General features: G+C 38.9%; 2 protein-coding genes and 1 pseudogene across 2 annotated transcripts in view; 2 read left to right on the forward strand and 1 right to left on the reverse strand.

The window, feature by feature from the left end:
* Window positions 1–1,170: 1,170 nt before the first annotated feature.
* On the forward strand, window positions 1,171–1,886 carry LOC140575495 (ecto-ADP-ribosyltransferase 5-like; annotated as a pseudogene).
* Window positions 1,887–6,694: 4,808 nt separating this feature from the next.
* Window positions 6,695–8,288, forward strand: LOC140575496 (erythroblast NAD(P)(+)--arginine ADP-ribosyltransferase-like). The gene is made up of 2 exons (XM_072695845.1): window positions 6,695–6,811; window positions 7,566–8,288. The coding sequence occupies exons 1-2, from the start codon at window positions 6,695–6,697 to the stop codon at window positions 8,286–8,288; spliced, it is 840 nt and encodes a 279-aa protein (XP_072551946.1).
* Window positions 8,289–15,013: 6,725 nt separating this feature from the next.
* The window catches only part of atosa (atos homolog A), a 52,331-nt gene continuing 45,022 nt past the window's right edge, over window positions 15,014–22,322 (reverse strand). Inside the window, exons 6-12 of the mRNA XM_072694833.1 lie at window positions 21,920–22,042; window positions 19,904–19,992; window positions 19,055–19,151; window positions 18,553–18,711; window positions 17,659–17,727; window positions 17,068–17,267; window positions 15,014–15,950 (exon numbers count right to left, since the gene is read on the reverse strand). Coding sequence (XP_072550934.1) covers window positions 15,797–15,950; window positions 17,068–17,267; window positions 17,659–17,727; window positions 18,553–18,711; window positions 19,055–19,151; window positions 19,904–19,992; window positions 21,920–22,042 — 891 coding nt within the window. The 3' untranslated portion in view covers window positions 15,014–15,796. The remainder of the gene's footprint in view (window positions 15,951–17,067; window positions 17,268–17,658; window positions 17,728–18,552; window positions 18,712–19,054; window positions 19,152–19,903; window positions 19,993–21,919; window positions 22,043–22,322) is intronic.

Consider the following 22,322-nt stretch of genomic DNA (forward strand, 5'->3'; position numbering starts at 1 on the left):
AGCAATCAGACAGTAATGGCAAGTTTCCAGCTTGGTATTAAAAGCCTCTACTTACATTTATCATAAATATGCATACTAATATGCATGCATATGTGCTTCATACTAATTTAATAAGTAATTGGAATAAGTGGAATTTCTGTTCTGCTACTTAAGTATTCAGCTATAAACTATGATCTCTGTTAGTTGAGTTGGCTGGCCAACGCGCCGTTTGTGTGTGCTCACTTCCACAGATAAGAACATTTGAATTTAGAAAAAAGGTACAGTTGGGACAAACGACCATAAATATACAAGACGAGTTGAGGTGTTGTGATGCACTGTAATTCTGTTCATTTGCTCATTTGTTGAGTTTTTAAACACTTGATACATGAACAAATGTTATGTAAGTAAATGATTAAGTTTATATTTTTGTTTATATTTTTACTGAAAGTTTTAGACCAAACGTATGACCTGCTTTGCCTTGGCTCCAGGCTAAAACTTACATATCTGATTATTTACATATTACATATTTACTTATCAAAGAAAAAGGACAAGGAAACGTGCTGTTTTCTGATTGGATGAGGCTCAAAAACAAGCATATCCCTTAAATCGTCATGATGTCCAGCAAACTTGCTTGAACAAACGTTTAAAATGAATATATTTGACATAAACATATTGGTCTCGTGTTTGTCCTCTTGTAAGTTACTATATAAACAATATATATTTTGAAGCAGAAATGAGACCTAAATACCCAGGAAATGTCCAAAATAAGACACACCAGAGGTAAAAATGGTAAGAATGCTCTCCAGACAAAATATCTAGTGAACAGTGACGTCCTTTATGTGAACATACTTTTTTATAGGCATTTCTCTCCAGCAACAAACCATTTTCCAGCCCTGAAAGGTCAAGTCTGTTAACCTCTTATGAACAGACTTACCTTTGTCGTCTTCTATGAATCCCCCCTTTCTGGACTCAGCTATTTCTCTCAGAGCGCAACTTTCACTTTCACTTTACATACCATCTGAAGTCAGCTCCTGAATCGTAGCTACTGATTCAGTTATCGATGGTAAAGTAAACTATATGCTCACTGCACATCCAGCAAGAAGTGGCGTGAGTACCTTTCCAAGCTTTATCCTAATTATTTGTTTGTAAACAAAAAAATCAACAATTAATCATTATTATTCACAGATTGAAATGGACAAAAGCCAACAATCTATTGATGATGCGTTTGAGGATTCTTCTGGAAATAGTTGCAAGAGCCAGATGTATAAGAAGATTAAGCCCTTACTGAAGGAAGAGCTGAAATCCAATACAAAGTTTCAGACAGCTTGGAATAGTGCCAAAAATATTTTCATTTAGAAACCAAAGACGACTCTGTGTTACAAGACGATGACTTGAGAAGAATAGCATTACATGCATACACTAATTAAGAAATTTATGACGAACTTAACACTAAAATGCGTGAGGGTAAAGACAAATACCTCCAGAGCTTTGGGCTGATCTCCTTACACTTTTTGATAACAGATGGCATACAAACATTAAATCCTGAGGCCACATGTCTGACCACATATCGGCGCACCAAGCTTACCTTTCGCATAAAACAAAGTGTGAGATTTGAGATGTGAGATTTGGTGGATTTGCTTCCTCGTCACACAGTCCTATGTTGACCTCTTTTGGAAATAAGACTTGTTTCATCATCACCACATGCCATGGTGCAAGCATAGTTGCCATATCTAATTTTCCTTATGAACAAGAAGTACTAATACCACCTTACGAAATGTTTCAAAACCAGCCTGTTACAGATATACCACAGGAGTTTTGTGATTGTGAATCTATTCACAAACTCCACAGTGTGGGTAAGACAAGCACAATGAAATGTGCATGGATTAATTGGAAACAATAATTTCTGTTGTGACGCAATCATTGATTTATTAATTAACTTGTATAAACTGGATGCACAGACTTTATGCAGACCATCACAAAAAGTGAATACAAAGGTTATTCTTGTTGTAAGTCTTCCTCGATAAACTGTATCTCTTATAAAAAAAAAAAGAATTGCAGCAAAACTGACCCTATGTCATGTGGATATATTTTACCATTAATAACAACAGACAGAGCATGACTGTTTCTGAGTTTTCCTCACCTAGTAAACATTCTCTCCATATTTACCCAGACGTCTTTCACTTAATGCAAAACATGACTGATTTTGAGAAAATCAGAGATGGCTAGAGTAGCCTGAAACCATCTCTGCTAGTAAATGTGTTATTCCACTGAAATATTGGCAGCAGTAGCAGAAGTTCTCAGGTCCTGCAGTGTAACATATTATTCTTCTAATCTAATATTTATATTTAATTATGTTTTTTTGTGGTTTGGAAAATACTTTGGTTTGCAAATTTTGCCAAAACAATCACTACACAGGTTTCTGTCATGGCTTTTATATATTTACATTTTCCTATAGTGACTTTTGCTGGTTGTGAATCCAAAGGTAAATTAAGTTCTTCTGAAAAGAACTGAATGTCCAGCATGTAGTTACGGTTCACTGGTTCACCAAATCAACTTGGACCTAATCTATGTTTGATTACATAAATACTCTATACTGTATCTAGACTGGTTTATACCAGTATTATGGAGGAACAAATTTTACTCAATAAGAACCCCTCCTGTTTCTGTTCCACTTTAAAGACTGATCTCCTTACACTTTTTGATAACAGACGGCTTAGATTAGAATTAGAAACCACTTTTAAAGGTGCACGTATTTTACAGCCATTGCACCAAAAGGTACTACACAGAGGTGCATTTTGTGTAATTTAAACATGTCATAGATGTCATGGTTCCCTATTCAACCATTTTTTTTGTAAAATGTTTGGTAAAATGGGTGTGAAGGACATTTTAAAGATTTAAATAACCTTCACTCCGTGTGTAGGTGCTTTCACGGTTTATAAGGCCCTCAGCCCTCAGTTATTACTTTCCTCATTCACATTTTCTGATGATTTTTTCTTTTGGTCCCAAGCCAACTTTTCTGCTGCCACTGGCTTTGGTTAATTTTCTTAAACTAAAACATTAGTTAAAGACAAAACTCACTCATATCTTCATTTTCCTGGTTCGAATACAGTGCTGTGCAATTTTTTCACAAGAACTGTGACATAATAAGCATAGTAAAGACCAATTATTAACACAAGAAACCAGGAGTTTGTACTTTTTAAATTCCTTAAAGTGCTGCCTAGCTACACATTCACACAGAATCACCTCAGTCCCTTGATGAATTTTTAAAGACAACCTCAGGGTGGTACCCCTGCATCATGTTATAGAGAGATTCCAGGAGTCACCACTGGAAGTCTCTGTTTTTCCAGTTCTAGCCTGACTGGCTGTGCCTCTTCTCAATGATATTCATCATCAATTAACAACACCTGTTATTTATACTGTATTTATACTGCTCCAATTTAAGCTTTAACATTTAGTTCCTAATCCCTTTCTGGGTTTAATTTCATTCTGTTGTTTTGTTGGTTCAGCTTCTGGACTGCTTTATTGTTGCTCACCCCTCACTTTGGAGCTGCAGTGTTTTACTTTATACCAAAATGATGACCAGAGGATCGCTACTTCCCAGTCATGATGCCAGCCATCAGCAGCTGGGACCCTGAGAGAGCACAATTGCTTTGCTCTTGCTCTCTCCAGAGTGGTAAATGGCACTTTCTACCCCAAATCACTACAGTGTAATGCTGGCCGGCGCTGGCGTCTACTGGCCTGTACACCAGAGCCAGGAACATGATGCATTTCTCCAAGTGTGCTGGTTGCCAGGTGACATGTGATGGGGGAGTATATGCATGGGTTGGGTAATTGATGATACAAAGGGGGGGGGGGTAGCTTGTTTGAGATAACCCTGTTAATCAGCAGTTTTGCTGCTGTCTAATTTACTTACTACTTTGACTTTTATGAATGGTAGTTATGACAAACTCCATTGGAATGCCACTACAACGTTCACTGGAACCAGCAGATTTACATCACACCATTTAACGCTGACAAATTTGTTGTGTGTGTATTTGCACATCTGTGTCAGCAATAGGTGTAACTTAACATGTCCAAAAACATTTGGACATAGTGTATTTGTGCAAGTGTTTTGTGCAGCTTTTTACATTGCTCACCCTACATTTCTAAATGCCCACTGATGCTATGCTGGTAATGCCAATGCTGTATAAGGTTCTTATACTTGCTTCAACCAGCACATTTTGTTTAAAAGATACATTCATGCAACATAATAATAATAATAATAATAATAATAATAATAATAATAACAATAAATATGGTGAACCAATAGATCATATAAAGAATTAATATTGAACCCAACATCTAATTTGTCAGCATTTTTCGAAAGCATAATCTTTCTCTGCCTCTCTCTCTTTATCTCTCTCTCCCTCTCTCTCTCTCTCTCTCACGCACACACACACACACACACACACACACACACAGCTGTATTCAGCTGTTCAGCTGTATTTGAATGAATGCAAAGTTATACATGTCAATATCGAACCTTATGATGTTATGAACCTTATAAGTATGTTAGAGAGCCCGGTGATGCGATCACGTCTTCTACTCAGCTTAGAAGTAAGTATAACCAGTTTATTCTTTAAGCCTAGATCTTAGTTTGTAACTGAATTGTGTGTTCAGTAGTAAAAGCATAGTCATTATGAAATGCCATCCTTAACTGAAATGGGTCTTGGCATATGAGTAGTAGTGCTGTGTGGTTTTGGTAGCTTTTAATAAAATGCATATCCCTGCATCAATTAAGTTGGAAATTTATGTTAGAAAAAGATAAAAAGGGCTAATGCTGTTGACTGTAGGACAGATATCAGAATTATAATGCTTTAACTCGTGCTTTTATGTAAGTCTCGAAAATAAAACACACAAGAAACTTTTTATACTCTATCTTTGTTTACAATTTAAAAGTGAATTCTAAAAATCACAGAGACATATGAGTGCACAGTGTTAATCTTTCTATTTAGGTTACAAATTAAGACACTGCATTCTTGTATTCCCCAGACAGGTGACTCCAGTAGTGAAAAGTGAAATTCTGCAAGTAAGTGCAGTTGTACTCTCCTTTTAAAAAAAAAAAAAAAATGGATCTAAAGTATCTTCAAATTTAAAAATGATTTTCCTGTGAGAAACCTTTTGTGGTGCCCATATATATATATATATATATATATATATATATATATATATATATATATATATAGAGAGAGAGAGAGAGAGAGAGAGAGAGCATACGATTCTTCGCCATTCCAAGTCAAGTCAAGTCAAGTCAATTGGGTTTTATTGTCATTTCAACTACATACAGAGTACACAGTGAAACGAAACAGCGTTCCTCCAGGACCATGGTGCAACATAGACAGTGCATACAAAACACAAGTGCAACACAAACAAACAAGTGCGGACAGACAACACAATATTCCCATATTGACCATACACATGGCTCCAGTAATGAAATACAAAGGGGGGTTACTGTCAATGAAGTGAAGTGAAAAAAATATTATTATTATTATTTTTTCAAATCCAGATCAGGAGGAACATGAAAGACCCATATTAATGACTTGTCTAGCTCAGCTTGCAGTGAGCCAAAAAAATAGAAATAGAGTTACTGTAGTGAGGAGACAGTAGTAAGGTGAGGGGAAATGTATTAAATGGATTAGTAACAGTCAAGGTTACAGTCATAGTGCATGTTCTCTTCAAACACTTTCTTGTCCAGGCTCATAACAGCATCACAAACCAGAAGAGGACTTCAAAGGTTGGTCTGTCATTTACTCCGACATATTGTTTAAGAGAATGTTATTTTTACTACACATTTTCTCATTTGAGTTACTTTTCATGAAAGTGTATTTTATATTGCAAACATAAAGTTCAAATGACTGAAAGCAGTGCTGCAAAACAAAAAACGGAAAAATTAAAGTCAAATATCTTAATTCAAATTCAGTGACAAAACAATACATTTACATTTTTACATTAATGTTTCTGCAGAGAAAAGCTGTTATTTTATTTAAATTATTACCATCAAAGATTTTCTATGAAGTGACAACACTAAACGTTCTGCAGTGAAACAGCATTATTTTACAGTTTGTTTGTGAATTATGATAATTAATCAACTTCAATAAAGTGACAGAAAAAGGTAACTCACAGCCTACAGCACTGAGGTCGGACAGACAACCATTGCATTAAACATATAAGGGCCCCTTAAGAGGCGGTAGCCCTGGGACTCACCTTGATGGTCAGTGACTGGAGGACACGCCTCAAGCCATTTTCAATGCTCCTAATGCTCCTCGAGGAAAACTTTCTTCTCCTTACAGGGGTTTCTGTGCAACGGCATCTCAGAGATGTGTGCGCAAAAAGGGGGCAGAACTGTCTCAGATCCCGAAGGGATATGGCTTTGCCAAAAATCATAGAAGATCATAGAAGACCTTGAGTTGCCTTAACGATGGCCTTAAACATCTGGTTTCAGAAAAATGCAAATGCGTGTTTTTTGATAAAAGAGGAAAAAATATACTTTGCTTTTTCATTGTGGATCTGCCATATTTGGCAATACAAATAAAAAAGAACATCAAAAGGAAATCAAATAATTAATTTCCATAAAAATAAAAAAGTACCCATACCTTTATGCTTTTGTTTAATATTCTGAAAATCACAGAGACATATGAGTTCATTGTGGAGTGTTTCTTTCCAGTTTAGGTTAACAATGAAGACGCTGCCAGAAAGTGCAATGATGCGGCTCTTCACCATCCTTGTATTGACCATACACATGGCTCCAGTAGTGAGAGGTGGAAATATGGGCAATTGTCTAAACTGCAAAAAGGTTACTTACCGTCAATACATTCAAGTGTATGCCAAATGTATGTTTATTTATCTGGATCAGGAAGAAAATGAAAGAACTAAATAAATGACCTGTCTAGCTAAGCTTGCAGTAGTGCCAGAAGATTACAAGGGCTACAGTATGAAATTGATCATGATTAATCTACAATCAACTTAAAGAGTACTGTGAGCCCAGCAAACATGCTTATGGAACATGGGCTAGGTGGCTTCTGGGTGGGCATGGGCTCTGAGTGGGTTTGAACATACGTTTTACTGGAACCCAATTGGGCCTCCCAAATGGGACCCATCGTTACAGTCCACTTTAATCTCACTTGGGACCCATCTAGGCCCCATACAACCCAGATGGGACCCATGTTTAACCCCTCCTTGTCCCATCACCGCCTGTGCCATTGTTTGCAGAAGGGTAGCTCAAATTCAGTAACATTGTCCAGTAGGTCTCAGAAATGACAAAAAATAATGCTGTGATGTGTTAATGGCTATGCTAGGCCATGCTAGGCTATGCAGTGATGTAAACCAGACAATGAAAGCAGAGCTCATAATTCTTCCACCAAAAAAGCTAAATCAGTGTATTTTATTGTAGAAAGGAAAAAAAGAAAGTAACAGGGTTGTAAATAGTCTTGTAAAAATAGGCATTTTTGCCCCAGCCAGTCACATGCTTATTACTTATACATCACATGAAAATGGACACATCTTGAATGTTTCAAGATAAGTAATTCTTGTTTTCCATATTTTTTCAGATCTACATGGACGAATATCTGAAATCCATTGATGATGAATTTAACGGATGCACTGATCAAATGTATCAACTGGTTAAATCTAAACACCTAGAGTTGGAGTTGTCCAATCAAAACTTCAAAACTGTTTGGCAAAAGGCCAAAACAGATCTTTATTTAAATGGGAAAATTACCTCTCAATTAACAAATGAAGACCTGAGAAGGATAGCCCTTCGTGTATACACCGATGTCAACTTTTACACTGAACTTAATGGCAAAATGCGGAATGGCATATGCGACTACAAAACAATAAAGTTTGGCTTGATCTCTTTACACTTTCTGATAACGCATGCCATACAACTGCTTAAACCTAAGGACACATGCCCAACCACTTTCCGTTTTGCCAAAGAAAGCTATGAAATAAAAGGCGACTTAATGCGATTTGGCAGTTTTACGTCTTCTTCACGCATATCCACTTTGAAAGGCTTTGGTAAAGAGACTTGTTTTGTCATCACCACATGCTATGGTGCAGATATATCCGCCTTTTCAGCGTTTAAAAGTGAAGCTGAAGTACTAATACCACCTTATGAAAGGTTTAGAAAAACAAAGCTTCCGCAGATGTTCCGTGAAAAACACCCAGAACTTAAAAAGTGTAAAACTATTCACAGACTGGAAAGTGCAGGAAAACTCAGTGTCATGAAATGTGACTTTGTCAACTCTAAGATACAGCATTCCGTTTGCAATTAGCGTAAAACATGTTCATCTCCCTTGGCTGACTGTACATCTGCAAAGAGTGAATGACAAATGTGTACGGAAGTGTGTGTTTACATTTGTTAAACACAGAATAAAAATATGTAATTATTGAATTTGTGTGTTTTCATCACATAATCGAGCAAATATGCAACTCTGAAGACATCTGCAGATAGGATCTGTACCGTGCGAACCATGAGAACTAGGACCACTTCTGGTCCACAGCACCATCCACATATGTGCAGGAAAGTTTCAGAATTCAAACGTGTGACATGTGAAGGATCTCAGGAATACGTCTTGTGGACGTGCATGACGGTTTCAGCTGTGTTGTCCTTCTTTCTGGCTGAAAACATTCCTCTTCACAACAATCAAAAAAGGGTTTTGAGTGGCTGTTGGTTTTACATAAAGAAAAAATGCTGGTGTGACACATCAATCATGTTTTGCATCAAAACTGGGGTTCTGGGTTTAGTGATGAATTTAGCCCCTTATGTTTGGGCAGTGCAACCTTGATGAGTAAAACTCACACCTTTACCATTGGCTCCTGGAACCATACATTTGCTTACTGGGCGTGTATTTCCGCCATCACTCATCATCAGTCAGCATAGTTGTTGTAGTTATTTCCCCCCTAAGCTACACTTCCCTATGTGGCCAGTTGTATTTTATACTGTATTGTACTTGTCTGGCCTGGCTGTGGGAGCTCTCTGCTGCTGAGTGTGGCTTTATGTTAGCTAAATGCTAAAGTGACTGCTAATGCAGTAATGCAGAGTTATGCCATCAGTATTTAAGATGGCAATTGTCAACATGCCAGTTATTAAAAGTTTTTAGTCGCATTAAATGTATGATATTAACTGGACAGGTTACTTCGGTTGAGTTGGATTAACGTCAGTAAAATGTAATCAGTATGATATATACAGTACATATATATATATATGTATAATATGTATAATATATATGTTATATATATATTATAGATATAATAGTTGGATTGGCACTTTTTTTCAAGGATTCTATGTTGCTCATATATATATATATATACAGTGAGTCCAAGAAGTATTTGATCCCTTGCTGATTTTCTTTGTTTGCCCACTAATAAAGACACTATCCTTCTGCACTTTTAATGGTAGATATATTCTAACATGGAGAGACAGAATATCAAGACAAAAATCCAGAATATAATTTTAAAGAATATATTTTAATTAATTTGTATTTCAATGAGGAAAATAAGTATTTGATCCCTCTTGCCAAACACACTCAATACTTAGTGGCAAAGCCTTTGTTTGCAAGCACAGCGGTGAGACGTTTGTTGTAGTTAACCACAAGTTTAGCACACACACCAGGGGGAATTTTGGCCCACTCTTCTTTGCAGATCCTCTCTAAATCATGAAGGTTGGTGGGCTGTCGCTTGGCAACTCTGACCTTCAGCTCCCTCCATAGATTTTCGATCGGATTGAGGTCTGGCGACTGGCTGGGCCACTCCATGACCTTAATGTGATTTTTCTTGAGCCAATCCTTTGTTGCCTTTGCTGTATGTTTAGGGTCGTTATCATGTTGGAAGACCCAACCACGGCCCATTTTCAGATCCCTGGCAGAGGGGAGGAGGTTGTCCCTCAGGATTGTGCGGTACATGGCTCCATCCATCTTCCCAGTGATGCGGTGAAGTAGCCCTGTACCCTTGGCAGAGAAACACCCCCAAAACATTATGCTTCCACCTCCATGCTTGACGGTGGGCACAGTGTTCTTGGGGTCATAGGCAGCATTTTTCTTCCTCCACACATGGCGGGTGGAGTTGAGGCCAAAAAGTTCAATTTTGGTCTCGTCTGACCACAAAACCTTCTCCCAATAACTTGGTTCATCTTTCAAATGATCATTGGCATACTTGAGGCGCGCCTCCACATGTGCTCTCTTCAGCAGGGGTACCTTTCGGGCACTGCAGGATGTGAATCCATTGTTGCGCAAAGTGTTGCCAATTGTTTCCTTGCAAACTGTGGTCCCAGCTGCCTTCAGGTCATTTGCTAACTCCTGCCGAGTGGTTGCAGGACGATTTCTGACTGTTCTCAGCATCATTGCCACCCCACGAGGCGAAATCTTCTTTGGAGCACCGGGCCGAGGTCTGTTGATTGTCATGTTATACTCTTTAAACTTTCTGATAATTGCACCAATAGTTGTTACTTTCACATCCAACACCTTACTAATCTTTTTGTAGCCCATTCCAGCTTTGTGAAGGTCAACAATTCTGACTCTGAGGTCCTGTGACAGCTCTTTGGTTTTACCCATGTTGGAGACTTGAAATCTGTGTGATCTGTCTGATTCTGTGGACAGGTGTTTTTCACACAAGTGATTAGTGAGAACAGGTGGCTTCAGGTCAGGTAACAAGTTGATTGGGAGTGTCTAACTGGTCTGTAAAAGCCAGAACTGCTAATGAATACTAAGGGATCAAATACTTATTTCACTCCATGAAATACAAATCAATTAATATATATTCCTTAGATTTATTTTCTGGATTTTCTTTTTAATATTCTGTCTCTCCATGTAAGAATACATCTACCATTAAAAGTATAGAATGATCATGTCTTTATTAGTGGGCCAACGAAGAAAATCAGCAAGGGATCAAATACTTCTTGGACTCACTGTATATACACATACATATTTATAATATAACATATTTTCATGTTGTCACTTAATCAGAAACAAAATGAAAGATAAGAGTACACCACAACTGCATGGTTATTTTTGGAACTGTGTGGCTGTAAGACAAAATAGTCGACAAAATCTAAACAGCAGTTTAGTCTGTTGCCATTGGCAAATTAATGGTAATTGGCCCATGCCAGTATTTCACTCCTTGAGGCCCACTGCTTTGCACTTTTAGTGAATTCCCTGCTCCCAACACATCGAATATAAGTAAGGGGTGGAAATGGGCTTCTATATATTTTTTATCTTAAAACAAACTGCTAAAGCTTCAACATCAGAGGCGCACAACAGTACCAACAGCACAACAGAAGAGCTGCTCAGCTGCATATTCACACACAATCCCTTAAGTCCTTTGTGTTCTTCATATTAATCCCAATGCTTATCCAACTGTCTGAGATTTCAGGCATCTTAGAGGTCCCCGTTCCCCCATTTTTATCCAGTACTTTCTATGAAGTCTCTAAATTAGTTCTTGAGAAAAGTCTTAATAAAAATCTTAAGAAAATTAGATTCATCAGCTTTGCTCTTATAATGATGGATCTTATTACCCTCATAAAATGAACAAATCCCAATAAAGAAAACTTGAATCTCAGAATCTTTGCAAGAACTATAAAGTGGGTTTTAGGAGGATTTGTTTTCTGAAAAAAAAGGCCCACTGTCATAAAAGGAAAGATTGTATAACAGTGGACGTTTTCGTGAACCAGACCCATTTCTAAACATTTTATGTTGTTATCTAAATGTAAAATCGTAATGTAAAATCACCTTACAAATTCCACATTTATACAAGACTTCAGGTTTATAAAAGCTTAAACAGATTCTCAGATTCACAGTTTCTCATCAATTACTGGCGCTGCACTCGATGTGAGGATGAAGAGAGTCTTCACTGCTGCAGTCACCATCTTCATGGTACTGTGTTACAGGAACAATGAGAGAGTTTGAGGACTAAAGACTGTAGATGTTTAAAATATCAGTGTATTAAAACACACCTGCCTGTCAGCTGGGTGCAGGAAAGATGCAGTCTGTTCAGTCGCAGCTGTTGTTAATAGAGGTATCACTGATCCTCATGAAAAAAAAATTTGCCTAGATTGAATTCTCCCTAATAGGTCTGTTGAATAATGTATGTTTGTCCTAATGAAAGGGAGGGAGGAACGGACAGAGAAGATATGTTACACAGTTTTATCAGCACTAGAAAGTGGACTAACTTTGTACCTGAGTCAATGCAGAAACACTCTAAAATCATTTGTCACACATTTACCTCAAAAATATGTTCAAGTTTTATAAATCCATGTTAGAAATATTGTGAAACAAATAGCTTAGATTTTCAATATTTTTTTTAAAACATTATTACTGTTTCTATTTTTGAAAGTTTTACATATTGATACTTTGCTATTTTAACCTTGTTACCAACCCAAACTTTGATACTTACGTGCTTCCTAATAACAATGTCTGTGTTTTTATAATAGATTAAAAAGAAAACTTAATGTATTATGCACATTCCTATCATGCATATTTGGTAAATTATATATTATATGTATATTACCATGCCCACATTTTTTCATCATCCAACTGTAATTTCTGTAAGGAATTTAAGCAACATTTGTTTACACTTTTGCCATGGAAAGAAAAACTGACACGGGAGCACATTTCTGCCACTAGAGAAAAGTGACATACAGAACAGTGAGTCATTTGATCATATACTCCTCTTGATAATGGAGGAATTTGTTTAGGGTCATTGCTGTTTATACCATTACAGCAAAATATGAAATGACAACATGATACATGAACAAAACTATGTATAATTTTCCCATCATTTACATTTATTTGAAGGTAATCTTATACTGGCAGTTGACTAGTGTTGTGAAATCCATGATCGCAACGCTTGATTACCAACACAAATCTGGTTGTACTGATGGTAATGACAGGTGTTTTTTTTTTTAATACATTCATATTTTAAGTGTTTTTCAGTCAATACCACTGTAAGACAGCAGTAGAGCTCTATTGTGTACACCAAAAAAAGAAGTGAACCCATTAAAATGAGCTGGAATCCTGCACTGTCACACAAATAAATCAATATTTTAATATGCAAACATTGTTTTTACATTTACATTTTGCTAATTGCTATTTTATTTTTAAGATAAAATAATCCTCAACTGAAGAATCACCCAATAATGTAAAAAATCTATTTCGAACCTTTACTGTAATACAAGGTGATAGTACAGCAAAAAAGACATGGTCTTTGGTATTACAAGGAGAGAGCTGGACAGTTAGCAGTTTTGATACATACTCTGAAGCAGTTTCATTTAGAAATTTACATGCAATGTGCACTAATGACATAATAACAGAATAAAGGTGAGCGAATACACTGATGAGGTAAAAGCCCAGAAGTGATAAGTCAGAAACTGACCAATGATGAAAGGTGTAGAGGGGAGCGGACACATTGTTCAGGAACAGATGAGCTACAGTCTGTAACTGTACACCTACATAGTGGCCTGGCTTCTACTGGTGAGTGTACTGGGATGAAATCATTCCGGGTGTGAAACAGTATGCAAAAGCGACCATTGCTCACAGTGAGCTGAATGGTTCATGGCATTGAACTTGCCACTGACTGATAATGGTGGCTACACATCAAGGCTGATTAGACGTCCCTGTCTGCTTACATTTGTAACTGGACTTCTGTTGTGGTCACTGTCTGATAAAACACTATTCAAAACCAGTTTGTACAGCTTCGTGCTCCCTATCTGGCTCATTTCACCGTGGACTGTGTTTAGTTATTTAAATAATACCACAAAGTCGAGATCCCTCAAAGTGCAGTTATACATTGTCTTCTTCTTCTGTCTGGAATCAAAAGCCTTGTGGGTCTCTTAAGAAACATGCAATAACTAAAACATCATATGGTTTTATTGTGAGCTGGGTCACATCTCTACTGCAAAATAAGACATTTAACATAATCTAGTATTCCTTTAATTTAGACACAGATTGCTAAGAACAGCCAGTAAGAAAAAACAGTAAGTGCATGTGAACTAAATGTTGATGTGTAAAACTGGAAATTGAAAAATGAATTTGTGAAGTGTCATTTTATTATGCTAAATTAAAGCAGCAGGACATGAGAGGGAGTGTGTTTTCGTAAAACATCAGCATGGCTGCGATGAAGCAAACAGTGTTATATTGCTTTTACAGTTTGGAAAATAAAGTAAAAAATGCATGAAACCGTGAGGAACCGTTTAATGTCTTAATGTTAGCATTTCCTTCTTCCAACAGTTTCTTAACAAGCAGCTCGTGGCAACCTCACAGAAACGAACTTCACTCACTGCACAGTCTGTAGATCCAGACTCCTTTATTCTTGTCACTAAACTCTTTATATAGAAGCAAAACTGCTCCCAAGTTTAATAATCTTTTGGTCGAGGATTAAACATATTCTCAGTTCTCTAAAACTCATAAATAATCCTACAAATAAATATTAGGCTACGGTTTATGTTTGAGCAGCATATACTGTATTATAATTCATAAAAAATGGTGCATTCTCATCATAATCCTTTTAGTTTCGTTTGACGTCGTCCTTGTTTTCTTTAGCTCAGGGTATTTTCATTACTTCTTGGTTCATTATATGACTTATAACAATGGCGTACACATACTACAACCACTCAGGAGATAACTAAATAAAACGGTTCTTTGTGGAATACAAAGTGTTTTTCAAAGGCATCGCTCAATGAACCACTTAAAGCACCTTTATTTGTAAGAGCGTGAACAGGGCACACACACCCATTTACCAACATATTCATAGCCAATCCACCTACCCTGTGTTTTTAGGAAGCAGGAGGAAACCCATATGGACACATAATACTGAATTTTACATATAAAAAATATATTAAAAAATACCATAAAACGAGGTATTAAAATTACTTTTGCACACAACACATGTAATGTTTTTTGGCAATATGTCAATTAAACTGCAACTATGCTGAAAAAGAGAGAGAGACACACAGACAGACAGAGAGAGATAACGGGAACAAAAGAAGAGACGGTGGGACTCCCTGACAGACTGGTTCATAGATATATATTTCTTTTATTTCAGATCTGAATAATAAAGTCAAAAATACATAGTATGATTGAAACATATTGCACTACGTCATAATGCTGAGCACGACAGGCGTCACATGTGCAGTAAATGAAATATCAATTTAAATATTAAATAACTGAAAGTAAATATGTAAACACTAAGCTAGTTAAGATTTTTTCTCTATTGCAACACTTCCGATTAAAGTGGTTCGGTAACAGTACAAAAAGAAAGAAATAGTAGAATATTACTAATTTCTTTTCCAGTTCTGGTGGAGGTACACAGTGCTCTATCCAAAGTCGTTTATTCTTTCGGGGTTGATCCGATTGTTGACTTTTTACCTTGTCTCTTCTTGTCATTAGAAATAAAAATGGTCCATAGTTGTTGTTGTTGTCGTTTTTTTGTCACTTCAGTATCTTCTCTCGTCGCAAAACTGCACCAAAGCTCCAAAAATGAGCTTTAAAACTGCAAAAAATGTCAAAAAAAGAGAAACCTGTCCGCTGCTGTAAAACGCTGGGACAATGAAGCACCGATGATCTGATGATGCAGGTTTTGTTCTTCTTCTTGTTCTTTTGTATCTTTTTTTTTTTTTGAAGGAAATGTGGCTTTCAGACTGCATATGTGTGTGTACGGGAGCAAATCTTTTTTTTTTTGTTTGTTTAAGTTTCCCTTACAAGCAAAAATAAGAGGGATTGTGATTGAGTAAGGCCCCTACGCTGGAGTGAGATTACATTAGGTCAGATTAGATGGACTGGGTCAGATTGGATTAACATCTAGGGGAAAAGGGGGGGTCGGCGGGTGAATCTGTGAAGGATTTGAGTTCGTAGGCAGCACCACTGTCCACTTCCATGGATTTGCGTGAGAATAGAAGCCGGATGTCCCGATGGAGGTAGATCTTTCCAGATTTGGAGCTCTGGAACCTGAGAGGGATAAAAAAAAAAGAAGAGATAAGGAATAATAAAGTCATCAGTCATATCTCAGCCAAATTATTTTACAGCAAGATGACTATAGGAGCAATGCATCAAGGTGAAACAGATGGTCAGGTATGGTAATCACTAGAAAGCAGTTATTTGGTGGCCATTCCATTTTTGTAGGCCTGTGGAAGACACACTGATGACCCATGCCCAATGTGCTGTTGTTCCTCCATGTGCCTCCAAAACAGCTCCATCAACAAGACCTCTGACCTCTGGATTGAGCACTCCAGCAGATGCAAGTGGACTTAAAGACTTCTTGTTGTAGCACCTCCAACAGGTAAACAGTGCACACATACCAGGCTGGAGTCATCAGACCAGACCACCCTCTTCCAGTTCTGATGCTCGTGTGTATACTGTAGGTGCTTTCGTGGTGAACAGGGGTCTTTATTTGGTACTCTTGACTGGTCTGCGGGTAAACAGGCCCCCAGGCAGCAGGGGGCGATGCTCTGTGTGTTGCAAGATGTTCCTCTAATTAACGATCATTATACATTTCTGTGACTGTGTTCCACAGCAGCCCTTCGGTAGGGTTGGCCTGGACGGCATAGCCTTTATTCCCCTAGAGCAACAACAAGCTTTTGGGACCCGACACCCTGTCACCTGTTTGCGGTCTGTGCTGCCTTGGACCACCATCAGTAGAAACTCACCACTGCAGACTGGTAGCTCCCAGCAAACCGCCCCCTTTTGGGGGGGATACTTGAACCCAGTTGTCTAGCCTTAAATTCAGACCTCATAAAAATGTCTTAGGTTTTCATGCTGACCATGTCACTCACAAGAACCAACCCTTCAGTTATCATCTAACAGTTTTCTCAGATCTTCACATGCTCTGTAGTTATAAGAAACATTATTGTCTTCAATGAGGAGCTCAGGTCTAAAACAAAAACATCAACCCTGTTACCAGTCACTTATTATGGGGTAAAACCATTTGCCATAATTAAATGTACTCATGTTATTTAAGATATGCCTGTTTTTCCTAGTCTCTCAGGCTTTATCAGACATGCCATTCATATTCCCACCAGTAAACCACGCTCGTCATTTGATAATTTCCCAGGACAGGTGTACTCACCTCAGGTGAATGAGGTAGCGCAGGGTCCGCCCCTGCCCCAGCGGGGTGAGGGGCTTCTTGCTGTGGCCGTTGGATTCACGTTTGACGGGGACGGAGAAGGTCCTCTGCCTCAGGAATGTCTGATGGCTGGCCGGCATTTCCCTCAGGTCATACATCACCACAAACATCTTCACCACCGTCTTATTGGGGTTGAATAAGGTCTGAAATTTAAAATCACACAAACAAATTTGATGGATTATCATCTGATTGGGGTTGAATAAGGACTGAAATTGCTCCCACGCACAAACAACATTGTGCCAATATGCTGTTCTCATGCTCCACCACCAGATGGTGCAGGTTAGCAGTGTAAAAATTACTAAATTACAGAAGGCATCGCTCTGTATCCTGTAAACAATCTGTAATCTGTAACTGTGTCGCAGCTGAACTGCACAACACCACATTCTCCACAACATAAATATGAAGTAACGTCTCTAAACCTGGGTCACTGGGAGACCCTGCAATGCTGCTTTGAGGAAGATCAGGTTGAGGAGGGTTATAGGATTGGGATTAAAAACAACAGTGTGGAGAATATGAATGCTATAGGACTCTTACCACTTGAATAGTTCCTGATGGAGGCACACGGTAGCCCCTTTTACCCAGTGACTCCAGGTTTATAACACCCTGCAGGATGAGAACAGGAGTCACCCATCATTCCAAAGCCCCAGATTAACATCATACCTCATTTTCAATAAACACCCCAGGACAGTTCCAAATATCAAGCTGAAACAGCTATGTGCTAATCATTTAGCTTCAATACATGCTATATTTAGCTCAACTTCTTGCATGCCAAAGTGTCTTCCTTGGCATTAAGAGCAGGTTTTGCCTCTGTAATGGTTTAAGCTTTTACATATTTAACCATATTGAAACTCTTTTCACCCAAAGGTGGTTTAAACTAAAAAGTGCTGACATCACACTAAGGACACAAATGCATGGCTTTAGTTGGTCTTTCAACACTAACCCGGTCACTGATACGGTCAGTAATATTTACACAGGTCAATATCTCTTGATAAATCCAAAGGAAGGCAGCAGTTACCCCACGCAACAGTCTTATGCCCATTATCAGAGAGCCTGGGATACCTTTCACTGCTTAATATGGACAAAAAACAGCCAACATTGACAGGAAGAGGCCATTTGACTAACATGAAAAACAACCAATCACGGCTCGTTGTTTTGATGTGGTGTGTAGAAGGAGGTGATTGTAAACAATCTCAAGAAACAGAGAAACACAGGTGTACATACAGCCACTCAGAATGTAGCTGACAAAACCCTGATTGTTGTGGTCAGCTTAATGCTCAACGTTTCTATCAGATGCTCTGTTGATGCGTGGGCGCAGTATCTGAGACTCTGAGAGAAAAGGTGTCTCCAAACCTTATAAAGAATATACAGAACAGTACGTAGAGTCGACCGGAGCGCGAAGACACACTGAAACATTGCCGAGTTCATTACCATGTACGGAGAAGGAGCGTTGTCGTCAGAGACGCTGTAGAATGACACGTCCACAGGGAAGGTCATGTGACTGGGGCAGAAACTTCCGCTGGCACCGACTTCAGCAGTGAATCCTTCCACCGTGCCCAGTGGCTCCAAACGGTAGTTCAGAACACACTCCTGAACACACACACACACACACACACACACACACACACACACACACACACACACACACACACACACAAATGTGTCAGAACAGTGGTATGTAACTGAAAGCAGCCAAATGTACTTCATGCATGAGCATCATCTTCTGAGAGATTCACTCAGAGTAAGTGATTCACTGTGTGAGTCAGTGAGCGATTCATTATGTGAGCGAGTGATTCAGTAACAGAAGGTGTAAAAACAGTAAGGCTGACTCGAAAGCTCTGGAGCCCCAAGCAAAACACCCATATGTGTGTGTGTGTGTGTGTGTGTGTGTGTGTGTGTGTGTGTGTGTGTGTGTGTGTGTGTCAGTGCGTACCTCAAAGTTTCCCAGAAGGCTGAGACTGGCGGGCGGGGCGCTGGCACTCAAGAGCTGCAAAGGTTCATCTGCATCTCCAGACTTCTTCAAACACATTCTACACACACACACACACACACACACACACACACACACACACACACACACACACACAAAAACACAAACACATAGGTGAGTTAAATGATCCAAAGAACACTCGATATATGTGTAATGGCCACTTTATCAGAAACCCCTCTCCTGGAGCTCCACCTTGCTGGTGTACAGTTCAGAGTGTAGCTCATCTGTTGATGCACAGTTTGTGTTAGTCCTTCATCAGTGGCCAGTTTCAGACCACAGAGCTGCTATTGGAGGGATATACTATTTGGATGGTTGACCCACTCTCAACCTTGCAGTGACACTGATGTACCTGATACACTTGGACCAGCAACACACACACCCATGTGCTATCACATACTATCTGGTGGTTCTACAGTGGTAATTGGAGGCAAATCTACAACGTGGATCCATTTGGTAGATGGACCTCATAAAATGACATAAGGTACAAGTCAGGAATTTCCATTGAGAGCTGCAATAAATGAGCTCATATGTAGGCCTAATACACCAATACACATAGTAATAATGCCTGTACACACTTATAGCACCATTGTTCTCCAACAATACTTGTGTGTGGAGAGCAGATCTTTACTGGGAGGCACAGGCAGCCATTTTGAGAGAGTTCCTCTGTGAGGGCTTTTCAAACTACAGCAGAGTGTTCAGTAGATGGCAGTGTGTGAGAACAGGCCTTAAAATAAAAACAGACAGATAGAGGAGCTGGCAGACAATCAGACAGAGAAAGCACTGAGGTCATACCTCTTGCTGGCAGCCCATGGCACTCCTTTGCAGCGAATCAGAGACGTGTCTAAATCAAAGTAACCGGTCTGGCTCTTCCTCTGAGGAACCTAGGCAGTAGAAGATGAAAAAGGGGGTCAAACCTGGCATCAAGTTCAGGGTTTTGACACAAGAATATCATCTTTGTTTAAGCTTTAGTTTGCTGCTCTCTGACGGCAGATGCTACAGGCATAAATAAGGCCTCACTGAACCTCACTTATCAGTGGGGAATCTGCACTGCACATCTACAGTAGTCTGTCTATCAGCACTAACAGAACTGAAGGAGTAGTCTGGTGCAAAATCAAATGCCTGAGGTAGGGGTGATTCTAGGCCTTAGCGTGTAGCCTGTTCCTAAGCATTGTTAAGGCAGGAATGTGGGCACAGACCAGTCACCAAGATGCACACAATGCCAAAAATGAGCCCTGGAATTCTCTCATGAAGAGCTATTGTTGCTTGAATGGGGCAGTCGGTGGGCGAAGACCTCTGGGAACTCCAAACTGTTTTGCTCAAATGATTATTTTCCTGGTTAAATGGTTATCTATGCTGAAGAACCCCTTTTTAGGACTATATAGAGCCATTTTGCTAAGAGTGTATTTACAAACCATGGAAGTATGAGCAGAATTAAAAGATAAGGGTATGCTGTGGCCTCTTCTTTCTGATAAAAATAAATTTATTAATAACGAATTAACTAGCAAACATTTGCTGTAAATAACGTGCCTCTAATGTTTAAAAGCTACTTATAAATTATAATTATAGGCCAGAAAGCAATTCAGAGAAACCCAGAGCTTAACATTAAACTTTGCATAAACTCTTTTTTCAGACACACTGAGCCCAATCACAGTAGTAATTCACCACCATGACAGGGATTTGTATGAGTAATTTAATGACTACAAATGTCTCACAATGACACTACAGTGCAATATGTGTGATAAACAGCTGTATTTAAGATCGAGTTATGGTGTGTTGAGAACAGAAGAGGTTATGACTCTTCCAAGGCTGTGACGACTCTGAGTAGAGCTGATTTTCTGTCAGAGACAAAGCCAGGCCATGATGATCACGGGCTGTGTCAGCCGCAGGAGCTAAAACACAGAGCAGCTGACTTGGCCTGTGTGTGTTTAATAATAGCAGATGTGGCACAGAGGAGGAGGAAGTGGGCTAATCCAGCCCATAATACTCTCATCAGTGTGACGAGTCGCTACCGGCAACAGGAAATACACGCGAGAGTCTGGACGGGGTTGGAGACACGCAGGAAGTGACTCAGAGGCAAGTGAGTCACATGACAAACGTGGCTCTGTTTTATTACACTTTTGATGGTGTGCATGGCCTGTGATGCAGTGCAGTCCAACAGATGAGTGGATTGAGATGTAGTGCAAGACACAATGCAGTGTGTCAGAGAAGACTTCTGGGAACTTTAACAATACGAGAATGAACAATCAGGATGGATTTCTCCTTGGAATTTGGGTAGATATAGCCAAGCAAGCTCATTCATTGGTTAGGCCTTCAAAAGCTGGACTGAATGCCTTGCAAGCCAGATTAACCAGCAACATTACTAGGAATTAAGGAATTAAGGAATCAACCAATCACACTTTGACTTCCACAGGGTGGGGCCAATTTTCTGAGTAAAAGGTCCACTCTAGCCCTTCTGGAAGTATTGAACATCACTAGCTGTGAATGGGAGCAGTAGTGAAAGCGGTGGCAGCTCTGTGCCAGGACTCTATAAGCTGATGCTAATGTCTTTCAATAAAACATATGGAATGTCTTCAAACGTGTGTTCAATCAAAAACAGCCAAAAAATAAATACTTACGAGCACCAGCACTAGCTTAGCCGCAACACATTATTAGAAACAGCATGGATAAATTAGCATTATGGAAAAGCTGTTCCAATTTTTTTATAGATGTGTTTTTATTTTATTTTAGGTTATTTACCTCTAATCCTCACAGTCTGCCACTGCATGGAAGTAAGTAACAGAATATAGTCTAGTAAAACAAAACTCTCACCGGGCTGGAGAGCAGAGGCAGGCCGGTGCATGGGTGGAAGGCTTTGGTGGCCGTTCCGTCGATGGAGTGCCTGTTCTGCTTCTTCCAATTACTGCATGGCTTCAAAGGGGAGGCGGGGCTTCTCTGTGAGACAAAATTAGCATAAAATTCTTTTCAGTCTCACAGCCTGGTGTTACTGGATTTTGATTTTGACCAAGTGTCAGTTTGACTTAAGGTTAAATATTAGTCTGGCTGCCTGCAAGGTTACACACGTTTCAAATACATGTGTTGTACACCAGCAAAAATTAAATCATTATTATGATTAAAGTCCAGAAAATCTATTTAAATTTCATGTTTTTCAAGACATTTACATTTGATAGAAGATACAAGGGTATACTTCACCTACAAAGAAGCAAATTATGCT

The sequence above is a fragment of the Salminus brasiliensis genome, chromosome 13 (genome assembly GCF_030463535.1).
Source record: "Salminus brasiliensis chromosome 13, fSalBra1.hap2, whole genome shotgun sequence".
Taxonomy (NCBI): Eukaryota; Metazoa; Chordata; class Actinopteri; order Characiformes; family Bryconidae; genus Salminus; species Salminus brasiliensis.

Excerpts from the sequence above, each read along its gene's own strand:
- LOC140575496 (XM_072695845.1), top strand. The coding sequence starts at position 6,695 with ATGAAGACGCTGCCAGAAAGTGCAATGATGCGGCTCTTCACCATCCTT. Across the intron at positions 6,812-7,565 it reads ATTGTCTAAACTGCAAAAAG|ATCTACATGGACGAATATCT; the intron begins GTTACTTACCGT and ends ATATTTTTTCAG.